The 14,342-nt window shown below is 36.3% G+C and overlaps 1 protein-coding gene across 1 annotated transcript; it reads left to right on the forward strand.

The window, feature by feature from the left end:
• The first annotated feature begins 7,445 nt into the window (after window positions 1-7,445).
• On the forward strand, window positions 7,446-8,324 carry LOC145098945 (uncharacterized). The gene has a single exon (XM_079036534.1). The coding sequence runs from the start codon at window positions 7,446-7,448 to the stop codon at window positions 8,322-8,324; it is 879 nt and encodes a 292-aa protein (XP_078892660.1).
• The last annotated feature ends 6,018 nt before the right edge of the window (window positions 8,325-14,342 follow it).

The raw sequence follows: 14,342 nt of genomic DNA on the forward strand, positions 1-14,342 counted from the left end.
GTTGCTTTGATGCTCGTTTGATAGCTAATATTGTATGAGAACCCAACCAGAGGAAGGTGAGTATCCCATGCACTTCCGAAATCTATCACACATGCTCTGAGCATGTATTCCAACGTTTGGATGGTCCTTTCACTTTGACCATCGGTCTGCGGATGATAAGTTGTACTCATATCTTGAAGCATACTAATGGAACTTTGTAAACTCTACCAGAAATGAGAGGTAAACCTACTATATTTTTCAGAGATAATGGATAACGGTACTCCATGCAATCTGAAGATATCTCTAAGGTACGTTTTGGTCAATTTACCATCTTATCCGTCTCTTTTATTGGTATGAAGTGGGAAAACTTGGTTAATCTATCGATAACTACCCATATAGCGTCATAACTAATAGTACTCTTTGGAAATTTAGTAACAAACTCCACTGTGATCTGCTTCCACTTCCATTCGGGAATCTACAGCTGCTGCAACAATCCCGAGGGTCGTTGATGTTCTGCCTTAACCTTGGAACATGTTTAGCATTTACCTATATAGGTCGCAATCTCAACCTTTATATTTGGCCACCAATAAAGGACCTTTATATTCATATACATCTTGTCTACTCCAAGATGAATGAAATATCATGAGCTTCATATAGAACTAGTTCCTTGACATCTCCATATTTCAGAACCCACACTCGGTTAATGGAATATCTCGTACCACCATCCCTATGAGGCCTTCTTCTTTAACGTTTCCTTCTATTGAGGCCTCGATTTGAGCACTCCTAATCTGCGAGATTAGATTTGACTAGATATTCATCGTAAGTTCTTTGAGTCTATGGGGTTTAACTTGCTCTTTGTGGCTCAAAGTGTTAGCTACAATGTTAGCCTTTCCTGGGAGGTAACGAATCTCATAATCATAGTCATTTAGCAACACTAACCATCTTCTTTGTCTCATGTTGAGGTCTTTCTGATTGAAGATGTGCTTTAGACTCTTATGATCTATATATACTACACACGTCGTCCCGTAAAGGTAATGACACCAAATTTTCAAGGCAAAAACTACCGCTCCCAACTTTAGGTCGTGGGTGGCGTAGTTGTTCTCATGCACCTTAAGTTTTCTTGAGGTGTAGGCTATGACCTTCTCACTTTGCATCAACACACACATCATAACCCCTAATGTGAAGCCTCACAGTATACTATGAAGTCATCAGTGCCTTCTAGAAGGGATAGTATCAGTGCGCTACATAACATTTCCTTCAACTTTTGGAATGTTGTTTCCTGTTGGTCTCTACAAAAGAATTTTACTTCTTTTTTGGTTAATTTTCTGAGGGGTTTGGCTATGTGAGAGAAATTTTCTATAAATCTCCGCTAATAGCCACACAGCTATAAAAATCAACGCACCTTTGTCAGCATTTTGGGCGCTTCCTAATTCTTTACCGCTTCAATCTTGGAAGGGTTGACATGAATTCCTATGCTTCTTACCACATTCCTAAGAAAGTGTACTTCTCTTATCCAAAATTTGCACTTATAATATTTTGTGTACAACCTTTCTTTCCTTAAAAGATCTAGGATCACTTGAAGGTGTTGCCAATGCTCTTCCTTGGTTTGTAAGTATACCAGAGTATCGTCTATGAATACACTCAAAAAATTTATCCAACTAGGGCTTGAACACTTGATTAATAAGATCCATAAAGACAGTTGGCGCATTGGTTAATCCAAAGGGCATGACCAAGAACTCATAATGACCATAGTGCGTCCTGAAGGCGGTCTTTGGAATGTCTTCTTCGATGACTCGAAGTTTATGATATCTCGATCTCAAGTTGATCTTCGAGAAGCAATTGGATCCTTGCAATAAGTTCTTAATGGTCAAATTATTTAGCTCTCTATAGTCAATTCACATTTAAAACGATATGTCCTTCTTCTTGACAAATAGAACAGGAGCTCCCCAAGGAGAAAAGCTTGGTCTAATGAAACCCTTGTCAATAAGTTCTTGTAGTTGGCTAGAGAGCTCTTGCATCTCCGAGGGTGCCAATATATAAAGAGACTTTGCTACAGGAGCATCCCCTAGAACTAGATCGATTTGAAACTCTACTTGTTGGGCTGGCAATAGACCTGGTAGATCTTCAGCGAATACATTAGGGGAAATCACACTCCTGAGGTACTTCCTCGATTTGTTTCTTCTTATTGTCTTTCCTATCGACAATATGAGTTAAGAAGGGGAAATACTTTTTCTGCAAGTATTTTCTAGCCTTCATGCAGGAGATGATCCTAAGGTTTCTACTGGGTGTATCGCCATAGATGATTAAGGGTTCTCCGTTTGGTAGGGGTAGATGTAAGGCTTTCTTGATGCATAGCACCTCAACATGGTTAAAGGATGACCAATCCATACCGATGATGACGCCAAAACTTCCTATGATCATTAGCATATGGTCAACAAGAAAAGTATGACTATCTAATGTTAAGGCACAATTCCTAAGTCTTTCCCTACTATTACCGAATTGGCCGTTAGCCATCTCTACCCTATAGCCTTCCCTAAGTTTACTAGATGGGTGATCTAACAACTTCCTGAATTCGGGAGTAATATAGCTTCTATTGGCGCTGATATAAAAAAGTATATTCTCATGTAAATTATTGAGTAGGTACATACCCATCACACCCTCGAATGTTGGACAACCTCTCTTGCTCCTATGACAAATGCTCTACTTCTAGCATTATCTCACTGACCTTTCAACTTTGTAAAATCCCTCCTGATATGTCCAATCTCCATACATTCATAGCATGCTCGGCTGTCTACTATTGTGCTTCTATGATTGGGTGGGGTTTTTTATCTGTTGGTATGATGACCTTTCTTGCCGCATGTCATAGACCCAACATGCTCCATTGTGACGAAAAGCACACTCATTACATCTAGGGTTACTCCCAAAGGTAGTCCCTGTTGAGAGTGTTGAAATCGCAAAATCTTGAATAGCTTCTCGCTTTTTCTACACTAGTTGACTAGCCTTCCTTTTGGAATCCTTGCCAAACATCCCTTTTCTATCCTCCACCTTCGAAAGGTCAACCTTCAGAAACATCGTTCCACGACGAACCTCTTGATAGGTTAGACTAAAGGCTAGTTTGTTGGCGTTGTCCAAGGTGGTTAGTTTTTAGGTAGTGACTAAGCCTTGGATAGGTTGTGGCAAACCCCAAATAGTCCATCTTCTTCTCTTCCTAGGTAACCATCCTGGGATATAAGGTGGCAAGGTCGTTGAAATGGCTTGTGTAGGTGGCAACATCAGCTTCCTGCGTCATAACATTCGACGATTCCTACTCTAGCTTATGCATCTCTTCGCGTGGACAATACTCTCAAATCATGAATTGATTTAACTCATTCCAAGACATGGAGTTTGCTACGTTAACACCCATGGTCTTGGTGTAACTATTCCACCAGCTTAAGGCTGCGTTTGCCAGGGTGCATGCAGCGAACTTGACTTACAGTCCTTTAGGAATAAGTTTACCTTGAAAACAGGCTCCATCTTTTCCGTCCATCTAGTTATCCCAACTACACCTTTGTTTCCATAAAAGGGTTTTGGTGTACAGTTCATAAAATATTTATACGAACATAATCTAGTTGGACTTCGATTATCTTCGTGCGAGCTCTCACCTTTGTTACCTCCTGATCTGAAATTCCTATGGGTTTCTAAGCTTGCTATGACATCAGCTACGCGTTGGGCCACTAGTGCCTCGATCGCGGTTGAGCTCATAGGCTCGAGATTGGTTTCAGGTTGACCTGGGCTCTTTCTAGTGCAAGGCATGTTTCTTAATTTAAGGCATATGTTAGTTGTTATTTTAACTTTTACTTTGATATTTTAGTTAGAAGAGTTAACTATATCAAGAAAACAAAGCAAACAAGTAACACAAGAAACATTAAGATCACATAGTTTTCATTAACTTTTCACAAACTTTGTACATCAGATTTTAAAATACAACAAAAGAGTAGAACGGTGTGGGTTGAGTAGGAATAGTGTCTATTTTACACAAAAGACGTAGCAGTTACCTACCACCGGCTACACTACTATTCCCTCCCTCAAAAAATCATAGTTCCTAGCTTCCTTAGGCTAGAACTATCTACCATAACCCAAAAAAGACTAATACTAGGCCATTATCTGCGCTAGCTGATGCTGAAGGCAACTGATCATCACCTTTATAGTGGTTTCTCCTATATCTGACACCAACAACTTCAACTCCGTCTCTCTAACCCGCTGCTCGAGACTCACAATCATGATCTATTGATACTGTATGAGAGAATGAGTCTCCTCCAGATGATCATAATCATGAAGGATCCTCATGTCGTCCTAATCTCTCTCCTGCTCTAATCCTCTAACTCTACCAGCTATCATCTTAACCTCCTTCCTCAACGATCGCGATCCTACTCCACCCAATGTATGTGATCCTCATGTCGTGCAACACGCAGGACTAACACTGAGATGGAATCGTGTCTCGATAGTTGGGATGACTCTCCAACCTCATAAAAACGAATACTATCCTCATGGATTCACTCGTCCAGCTGGGGGTCCATCTATGGGTGGGACAAGGTTTCTTTGATGGATTTAGGTATGATGGTGGTGAGGCTACCCTCTTGCAAGATGGGATAGGAATGGATATTCTGGGGGTAGTCATAATTCTACATCCAACGGTATCTGCGTGATTTGAATGGATATTTTTTTATGATATACAAGTGTATTTATAAGAGTTGATATAAGTCTTCATTTGATTACTGTTTGGTTAGGGTATTTTATTAATTCTATGTTTGTTTACCTCAAGACTAAAAGGATTGGCTAGGTAGGAAAAGTCGGAGGGCAGGACCATTTTGGCATATAACCGTTCTGAAATCTAGCAACCCACACGACAATTATTTCCAGCCTATGCACCTCTCCCTTAAGTAGTATTCCGTAGGGTAATTAATAATAATACTTTTATTAGATTTAACTAATTCAAAGTTTTATGACCTAGGTTATAGTCATAGTTCCTAAGGAATTACTAGTTCGCTATAACATGTAGCTCTAATACCAATTTGTCACACCCCCGACCGCGACATAATCATTGAGCGGTGTGAACGAAGGGAGATTGGGACCAAGGCATACAGATAAATATAGAACATAACATAAAAGAATACAACAAACAATTCTTTTATTCATTATAAATTATTCTGGGATTGCATTATTTTTTATAAGTCAAGCACGCTTTCTAAACACGACTAAAGATGATAAACAGACGGTACTAAACTTCAACAACTTCCTTGTAGATTTCCTCCTTCTTCACACAACTATACTCCTCCTCAACATGACAATCCTTTACACTAATCTCCCTGAGAATACATGTATTTTGTAAAATGTCAACATCATGTTGGTCAGTGCATAAATTCTTATAGTTTTCAGCTTTTATTGGGTTGTATTATTTTAAGATTCCTTTTTCTTTCAGAAAAATCTTTCCTAAAGTATTTTATCAACCCTAGCTTACTATCTTTTAGGATATCTAACGATCCTACTTTATTATTTTCCAGGATAGCTAACGATCCTATCTTAGTATCTTATTGGGATATATTTATTAATCCTAATTTACTATCTTTGTACGATACATAACGATCCTAGCATAGTTTATCTACGATCCTAACGCGTCCCTAATGGCAGTCTAAACTCTAAGGTGATCTAATGTATTACCATGATCCCGCCACGACGCTTCATCGGATGTCAAGGAGTGAATAATAAGAAAGTTATCCTCTTGGGATTGTAGCTAGCAATCGCAGGTGGGTTGTATACCCTTATAGATCTATACATATCTTTCTAGCTCTCACAACATTAACGATTATAGGTATCAGGGGAATGCCAAATTTATTCAAGGCCTTTGGATGAATTAACAGCTCACTAACGCATTGACCTTAGGTATTTATCGTTTATCTTAATCCTTCCTAGGGATTTCCTATAACTATCACAATATAAATCTTTTATCGTATATTTGATAATTATAATGTTTGATCTCACAATTATTTTGTATATATAAGTATCCATATATATATATATATATATATATATATATATATATATATATATATATATATATATATATATATATATATACCCTAATTATGGTTATTTGAAAATAGGATATTTGGGCAGAGTTAACAACTAAGTATAATGTCTGTCCTTATATTTGACCAACATAACTTCTAGGTACTACATTATCCTTGGGATTTGGTCATTATAACATCTAGGTATTATATTTTCCTAGTCTATCGGGCATCATATCTCTTAGGCATAATATAATATCCTAACACTAAGCATAATATCTACAACTACATTATCCTAAGGATTTAAGCTTTATAAAATGATTTGATATTTATAACTATAAATATATTTCCATAGCATCATTTGATAAGCATGTATTCCCCGTATAAAATATTTAACATTGAAATAGGGGTCGTGTACTCACTCTAGTCGTGTGAAACTTTTGATGTAGGGTTTAATCGGGTGCGAGACTCTGGGGATCACTCCACAAGGTATCAACTTCGGGGTAGATAGTGAGAGAGAAGTCTGAGTTATCCTCATAATTTAATTAAATTTAATTATTTGATCAATTAAATGAAAAGGATAAATTCTGAAATCATTAATATAATTTATGAACTTTGTTTTAAATGTTTAAAATACACCCTTATACTTATATATATATATATATATATATATATATATATATATATATATATATATTAAATGTTTAATACTATATGTATAACATGAGTCACCCTATAAAGAAAGTATAAGGAAATGTCCTATAAAATGACCGGTGAATGAGTGTCCTTTTCACCCACCGCTCTCCTGCGCGTTGGAGGGTTGTTAGTAGGACGGGTTTAATAGGACATAATCACATTAAAAATATTATGCTATAAAGTAACAGAACCTTTTTACAAATTTCCCACTAAGAAAATGTCAAAGTGTATGCGAATCCATGAAAATGCACATCAATCTATAAAAATTGTTAATGGAGCGTGTGTGGTTAACCATCACACTAATTAGGGACTATAAGGTTGAAATGATGGCACAAATAAAAAATTATCATTAGTTGATGGAGCATGTGTGGTTTACCGACACATTAATTTGAGATGATAAAAGAAATTGAGGTTGTCATGCAGATTTGCATGGTTATTCTCATCTTGTTTGTGATCCTCGATATCTCAATCACAAAATTGAAGAGCATAATCGCTATTAAACATGTCATTGATAAGATTCAATGAATCTCAAATGATCTACGAATATTATATAGATTGAAATTGGTAAAATGAATTACATACCTTAAACGAATTCGTGATTTGATTATGACATCCATTTTCTTAATTTTGAATTACATTATTGGATCCTAGCCTTAAATATTAATCTGGGTTAAAATATCAAGGATTGAGTCAACTAACTAAAATATTGTCTTTATTTTTAGGGAAATGTCATCAACTGGTGAACTTCCTCTTCCTCCTCCTCCATTAAACCACAACTTCACTCTAGTATCAATCCTTTCTAAGGACAACCTTGTCGGTCCAAACTACATGGAATGGATGAGGAATCTGAAGACGATGCTTCGCTATGATAACAAAGAGTATGTTCTTTCTAGTCCAATTCCAGAAATCAACACAGAAACTACCACTCCTAAGGATATTGCTGACTATGATCAACACATGGATGATGCCATAAAAGTCTTTTTCATTATGATTGCAACTATGGCACCTGAGCTCCATAAGACTTATGAAGATTACTTGCAATATGAACTTAACACGACCTTGCCTCAAATGTTCCACAAGAAGGCAAGACAAGAGTGTTATGAAGCAGTCAAGTCCTTTATGGCGTGCAAACTGAAAGAAGGGGAATCTGTGTGCGCTCATGTGCAGAAAATGCAGAGTCATGTGGAAAGATCGAAAAATATATATGTGAACTTTGATAAGGACCTTGCCATCGACATGTTCCTCAACTCTCTGCCTAGTAGTTATGATCAGTTCATATTGACCTATTATTTGAACAATACAGAGACCATGTTGATTGATTTTCACAATATGTTGCAAACGGCCGATGTAGGAATGAAGAAGTCTTTTTCCAACAGCTTTGCAAGTGCCCCTATCATGGTTGTCCAACATAACAAAGGAAACAAGAGAAAGGCCCTTTACCAATCCAAATGGAAAGGGAAGGTCCATCATGGAGAGTCAGTAGATCAAAAGAAAAGCCCAACTTCGATACTCCTCCTATTGTTAATCCAAAGGAAGCCATGTGCTTTCATTGTGGCTAAAAGGGCCATCGGAGAAGAATCTGCCCCAAGTATTTGTAGGATGTGAAAGATGCTAAGGCTAAAGCAACTGGCTCTTCTTTTGGTACGTATTCTACTCAAGTCAATAATACATGTACATCAAATTATTTGGTTGTTGATACCGTATGTGGTTCCTACATTTGTTCTTATATACAGGGACTAAAGGAAAGTGAAGAGGTCGAGCATGGGAAGCTGAACCTAATCATGAGGAACAAACGAAGATCGATTATTACCAGGATTGGGACTTATGAGATTATGTTTGATAGTATAAGGATTGATTTGGATAATTGTTGCTATTCGCCATAAATGGATTGAAACATTATTTATTTTCATGTTTTATTTAGACAAGGATATCGTTATGCTTTTGATAATGACGATGGTACTATCTTAGTTTATTTTAATGGTAAATCTATTTTCAAAGCTTATCCTTGTGATTGTGTGTATGAAACTATTGTTTGTGTAAATTAATTAGGCAAACATCTGTATAATCTTGGTTCTTATAATAGTTTAGACAATTCATGCCTATGGCATTATCGTCTCGGGCACATCAACAATAAATACACTGCCCAACTCCAAAAGGATGGAGTGTTGGAATTGTTTGACTCAAAATCCGATGATAAATGTTAGTCTTATTTTTTGGGAAGATGACTAATTTACCTTTAATTGGTATATGTGAAAAAGGTGAAGATGTGTTGGCCCAAATCCATACAGATGTGTCTGTACCATTCAGATCTACCACAAAGGATGAAAACTGCTACTACGTTACATTTACTAACGATTATAGTAGATATGATTATATTTACTTGATCAAATATCAACCGGAAACTTTTGAAAGGTTCAAAGAGTTATGAATGAAGTAGAGAACCAATTAGGAAAAAAGATAAAGATGCTATGATTTGATACAGGTGGTGAGTATCTTAGTATCAAGTTTAATGAATATATGAAGGAACGTGGAATTGTTTCACAACTGACACCTCCTAGGACACCACAACTAAATTGTGTAGTTGAAATGTGATATAATTCATTCCATGATGATTTGTGCTTCTCTTCCAATATCATTTTGGGGATATGCCTTAGAAATAGCCACCCACGTCCTCAATCTTGTTCCAACTAAGTAAGTTGCCAAGACACTTCATGAAATGTCGATAGGGAAACCTCCCTCACTCACGCATATCAAGGTCTCGGGTTGTGAGGTTCTCATTAGGAAAGAAACCTTAGACAAACTTGAACCAAGAGAAGAGAAGTGTTTTTTCATTGGTTATCCACAAAAATCCCTTGGATAATTGTTTTACAGACCTAGTGACAACGTTGTGTTTGTAGCTCGAAAATGAGTCTTTCACGAGAGAGAGAGCTAATTTCCAAAGAGGGTAGTGGGAGCAAAATTGATCTTGAATAGATTCTAGAGTCATCCAATGAAGCAACTTTTGAAGATACTAGCTCTTAATCTGAGAATGAAACTGTTGACCCTATTGACAACTTGTTTCCCCTTCATCAGTCCAGTAGGATTAACATGTCACCTTCATTCTATGGTTTCCATATAACTGCAGAAGGTGATACATTTATTTCTGATGCAACACTAGTAAATTTGGATGAGCCTGCTAACTACAAGGAAGTGATGGAAGGCCCCGAGGCTGCTACATAGAAAGAGGCAATGGATATCGAGATCTAATCCATGTATGATAACCAAGAGTAGACCTTGGTTGATCAAACACCTGGTTAAAATACAATAGGGTGTAAATGGATTTTCAAGAAGAAGACTGACATGGATGGTAATGTACATATTTATAAAGCTAGGCTGGTTGCAAAAGGCTTTACTCAAACCCAAGGGATTGATTATGATGATACCTTTTCACCTGTTGCCAAGATTAAGTCAATTAGGGTAATGCTTGCTATAACACCTCACTATGACTATAAAGTATGTCAAATAAATGTCAAAATTGCTTTCCTTAATGGTAAACTGGCTGAGGATGTTTACATAGCTCAAACTGAGGGTTTTGACACACCAAATTCCCTAATAATGTGTGCAAGCTTAAGAGGTCCATCTATGGACTGAAATAAGTATCTTATAGCTGAAATATTTGCTTGTATGAAAAGGTCAATTAGTTTGTATTTCCTAGAAGTGAGGATAAATCTTGCATGTATGTCAAAGCTAGTTAGAACGTAGTAACTTTTCTAGTTTTGTATGTGGATGACATACTCTTGATACTTAACAGTATTCCAACGTTTGCTGGAGCGGTTACTAGGATTATGTCATAGTATATACTTGGATAAAATATTGAAAAGATTCAATATGGAAAATTCCAAGAATGGAGACTTAACCATGCATCATATTGTTAAGTTGAGCAAGCCTTAATGCCCTGGTAGTGATAAGGAGATAGATACTATGAGTCGGACTCCATATGCTTCGACTATAGGATCAGTCATGTATACTATGAAATGTACTTGACCTGATGTAGCTTATGCTTTGAGCATTGTTAGCAGACATCAAGGAAATCCTTATTTAGCTCATTGGACTGTAGTGAAGAACATTCTTAAGTATTTTCAAAAAATAAAAGATATGATCTTATTTTAGGTGGCAAAAATGAACTTAAGGTTAGTGGGTATAGTGACACCAGTTTTAAAACATATTGAGATAATATTTATTCTCAATCTGGATGGGTTTTCTTGTTAAATGGTAGAGCAGTAACTTGCAAAAGTTCCAAGCAACAAACAGTGGTTGACTCTACTTGTGAATCACAGTATATCACACCAAGAAAGTCAGCAAAAGAGGCTATGTGGTTAAAGAATTTTATTGGGGATCTTGGAGTTGTTCCATCAATCCAAGAACCAATGGAGATTTTCTACGACAATGAGAGTGCGGTATCTTTGACAAAAGAACCTAAAGATCATGGTAAATCTAGGCACATCAAGAGGAATATCACTACATTAGATATAAGGTTGAAGAGGGTGCACTCGTGGTGATTCGTGTATCATCAGAAGAGAATCATGCTAATCCTCTCATGAAGGGTTTGAGCAAGGTTAAGCATGCTAGGAGCATTGGACTGAGAGAAGATAGTAGATTTTCTATGTTAGTGTTGATGTTATTTTGAAACTATATAGCAATAAAATTGTAATTAAATAGTGATTAATTAAATGGAGATTTCTTTATATTCAATGTGTATGATGCTATTTGTCAATTAATTTACTATTACATTTCATTTTGCATGTTTTACTTCCTGAATATTGAGTTATCCAAAGCACCACAGTCGACATACTTTGGAAGTAAGTATTGATTTAAGAATGTCATGACTTGTTTGTAGATTGTCCATAAGGGGTGGACATTGCATTGGGATTGCTACAGAATTCATGAGTACTTAGAAATAGAGATTTTGAGTATTGGTTAAACCCTTACTTAGATATTACTTTATGGATTTAATCACAAGTAATTCTAATACGATAATATCCTTTATTCTTAAAACATATATATGTAAGTCATATTTTACGATTCGATTGTGCATTGGTTTACTCCAACGCATCTCGTAACTGGGTGCTATAAAGGGTATTTCCATGTATGACTTAAATGAGTGAGATTTTATGATTATATAGTTGAAGTTTATTTGTTCCTTTTTCCTTAATAGGAAAAGTGATATCTTTGGGCCCCTTAATGTTTTGATGTTGACATTATAATGTTGGGTCTAGTCCGGACTGAGTTGATGTGTTCAATTGGTAGTGTAATGACATTATCTCAAAATGAGAATATCAGGAAACAAAATCTTGAACAAGAGATTGATTATAATCCATGTTTCATGTTCATTTGATATATGGAAGAATGAAGGAATAATTGATCACTTATCTTAGGACCAATAGAGTCTGGTAGTGTCTTTGAAAACATTCTTTACTGGTTATTCGATGTTGTATGAGCACTTATAGTTAGCGACTTATCCAAGCAGGAGACTGTTAGATTAAGGTGTCTAAGGTCCTAACTAAAATTGGTATAATGTTGATGAATAAAAGTAAATTCCTTTTTAGGTTGCCCTCATAGCCAAGAAATTGATTAGATTAATTATAGGAGAGAGATAAAGGTTTTATTAATATATTATATGACTAATATATTAATTTGAAATAGTTATAATTAGTTTAGAATTAATTAGAATTATTTTTGGGTTAATTAGAATTAATTAAAAGTAGAAGGGGCAATAGCTGTAATTGTTCAAAAATTGAACAGAGGATAGGTTCCAGAACCTTCCCCTATTGGACGGTTTGGAGGCTCCTCTTGGAGCCTTCTAGAAGCTTTCATGTAGATAATTAAGAAACTAGATAACCGTCTTATTTGAAATAATATTATTTTATGTTCAAATTAGAGTTTCTAGGTGTTTCCTAATCAGCTATAAATAGAGCCTTATACCTAGGAATTTTTAGCCATGCTCCTCCTCATACCAGATCCGAAAATCTACACATCTCTCCCCTCTCTCCTAAATCTTCTAGGATTCTTGTGTTGTGGGTGTAACCCATTAGAGGCTTGCACACAATTGAAGCTAGTTTTCAAGAGAATATTGGATTGATCTAGTTGGATCAAAGGATTTGTTTATAATAACAAATCAAAGGTATGTCATTCCTTTTGTGAATTTAGATTTCCATTAGGGTTTAGAAGTTTTGTTGTTCAATAATATGTTTCTTCAGTAGAGATGCACAAAGACCCGATCCGATCCGATCCGGTTTGATGATGTCACGCCGAATCTGATTCAACCTTTAATCCGAACCGGTTTCAAACCGGATTTGATCGGTTTTCCAAGCCCCGCATCTGATTTGGTTTAATCTGATCCGATCCGAAATCCGATTCGACTTTGCCTTTTTTTTTTTAAATACACATTTTTTGGACCTCAAATATAGCACAAAATGCAACATGGGTACATTAAAATAGTTAAAACATACATCAAACGTCAAATTAGAAAGAGTTTTTAAACTAGTTAAATAATAATAATAATAAAGTGGCATTTTAACATTTAGCCAAATGTAAATAGTTTTTGTGGTCTTCCACTTTGTGTCGCCTTCATTTAATTATTCTTCAACCGCCACGCAAGTAACTAGGGGTCTCATCAATGCCATATTCTTCATCCCCGTCTTCGTCTTCGACTTCATCGTCATCGTCTTCGTCTTCCGGAGGTGTTGATAAGCCTTGTGCATATTCTTCATCCATGATCTCCGGTTCAACATTTTGTGATAGTGGGCCTTCTAGTGATGCCAAGTGTTGTATACGTTCCACAGAATCCAAGTAATCCTTCAAGCAAACGCAAACCTCTAGTGCAACCGGGGTAAGATTCGTCCTCAACTTTGATAAAACTCTTCCACTAAAAGAAAAAGCGGATTCCGAAGCTACCGTGGAAGCTTGAACGGTTAGTAAATCACGGGCCATGACGGAGAGAATAGGAAATTGTGCTTCCTTTTCTCTCCACCAAGCCAAAAGATCCAAAATTTTAAATTGTGGTGCACTCATGAATTTTAAAAAGTTTGAACCCATATAAATTCCAAGTTTGCTACTAGGCGTTAATGTGCATGCTCTTTTGGTTTGCTCCTCCAAAAGGTAGTTATAGAGGTCGATATGAAAATCCGTTCGACCCCCACCACTACCCGATGCACCGCTAGTAGAGTCGGTTACACTTGCAAAAGTGTTTGACATATTGCCATATTTTGTAGCGTAAATGTCAAACAAATTAGTAAAAGTATCATTAAAAATGTTTATTTGGTTACGGATGTTGTTTGAGTTATCTTTGTGCAAATTTAAAGACATAGAAATTTTGGTAATCAAAGCCTCTACACTCGTAACATTGATACATGGGTTTAATGCCGCGACACAAGTAAAAAGTGGTGGCATTTCTTTGAAATATTTGACTAGTTTTTGTCTCATTGGTCTCGTAACCAAAACAAATATTTCACTTCTTTGTTCAAAACGTTCTAATTGTGCGGACATCAACCATAATTCATTTAGTAACAACGGACTTGTAGGGTAATACACACCCAATAGAAAAGTGGTTGATTATTTAAAAACTTTTAACATTTCCACAAACTC

This window comes from Lactuca serriola, chromosome 4, assembly GCF_051521515.1.
Source record: "Lactuca serriola cultivar US96UC23 chromosome 4, Lser_US96UC23_V15, whole genome shotgun sequence".
In the NCBI taxonomy this organism is placed as follows: domain Eukaryota; kingdom Viridiplantae; phylum Streptophyta; class Magnoliopsida; order Asterales; family Asteraceae; genus Lactuca; species Lactuca serriola.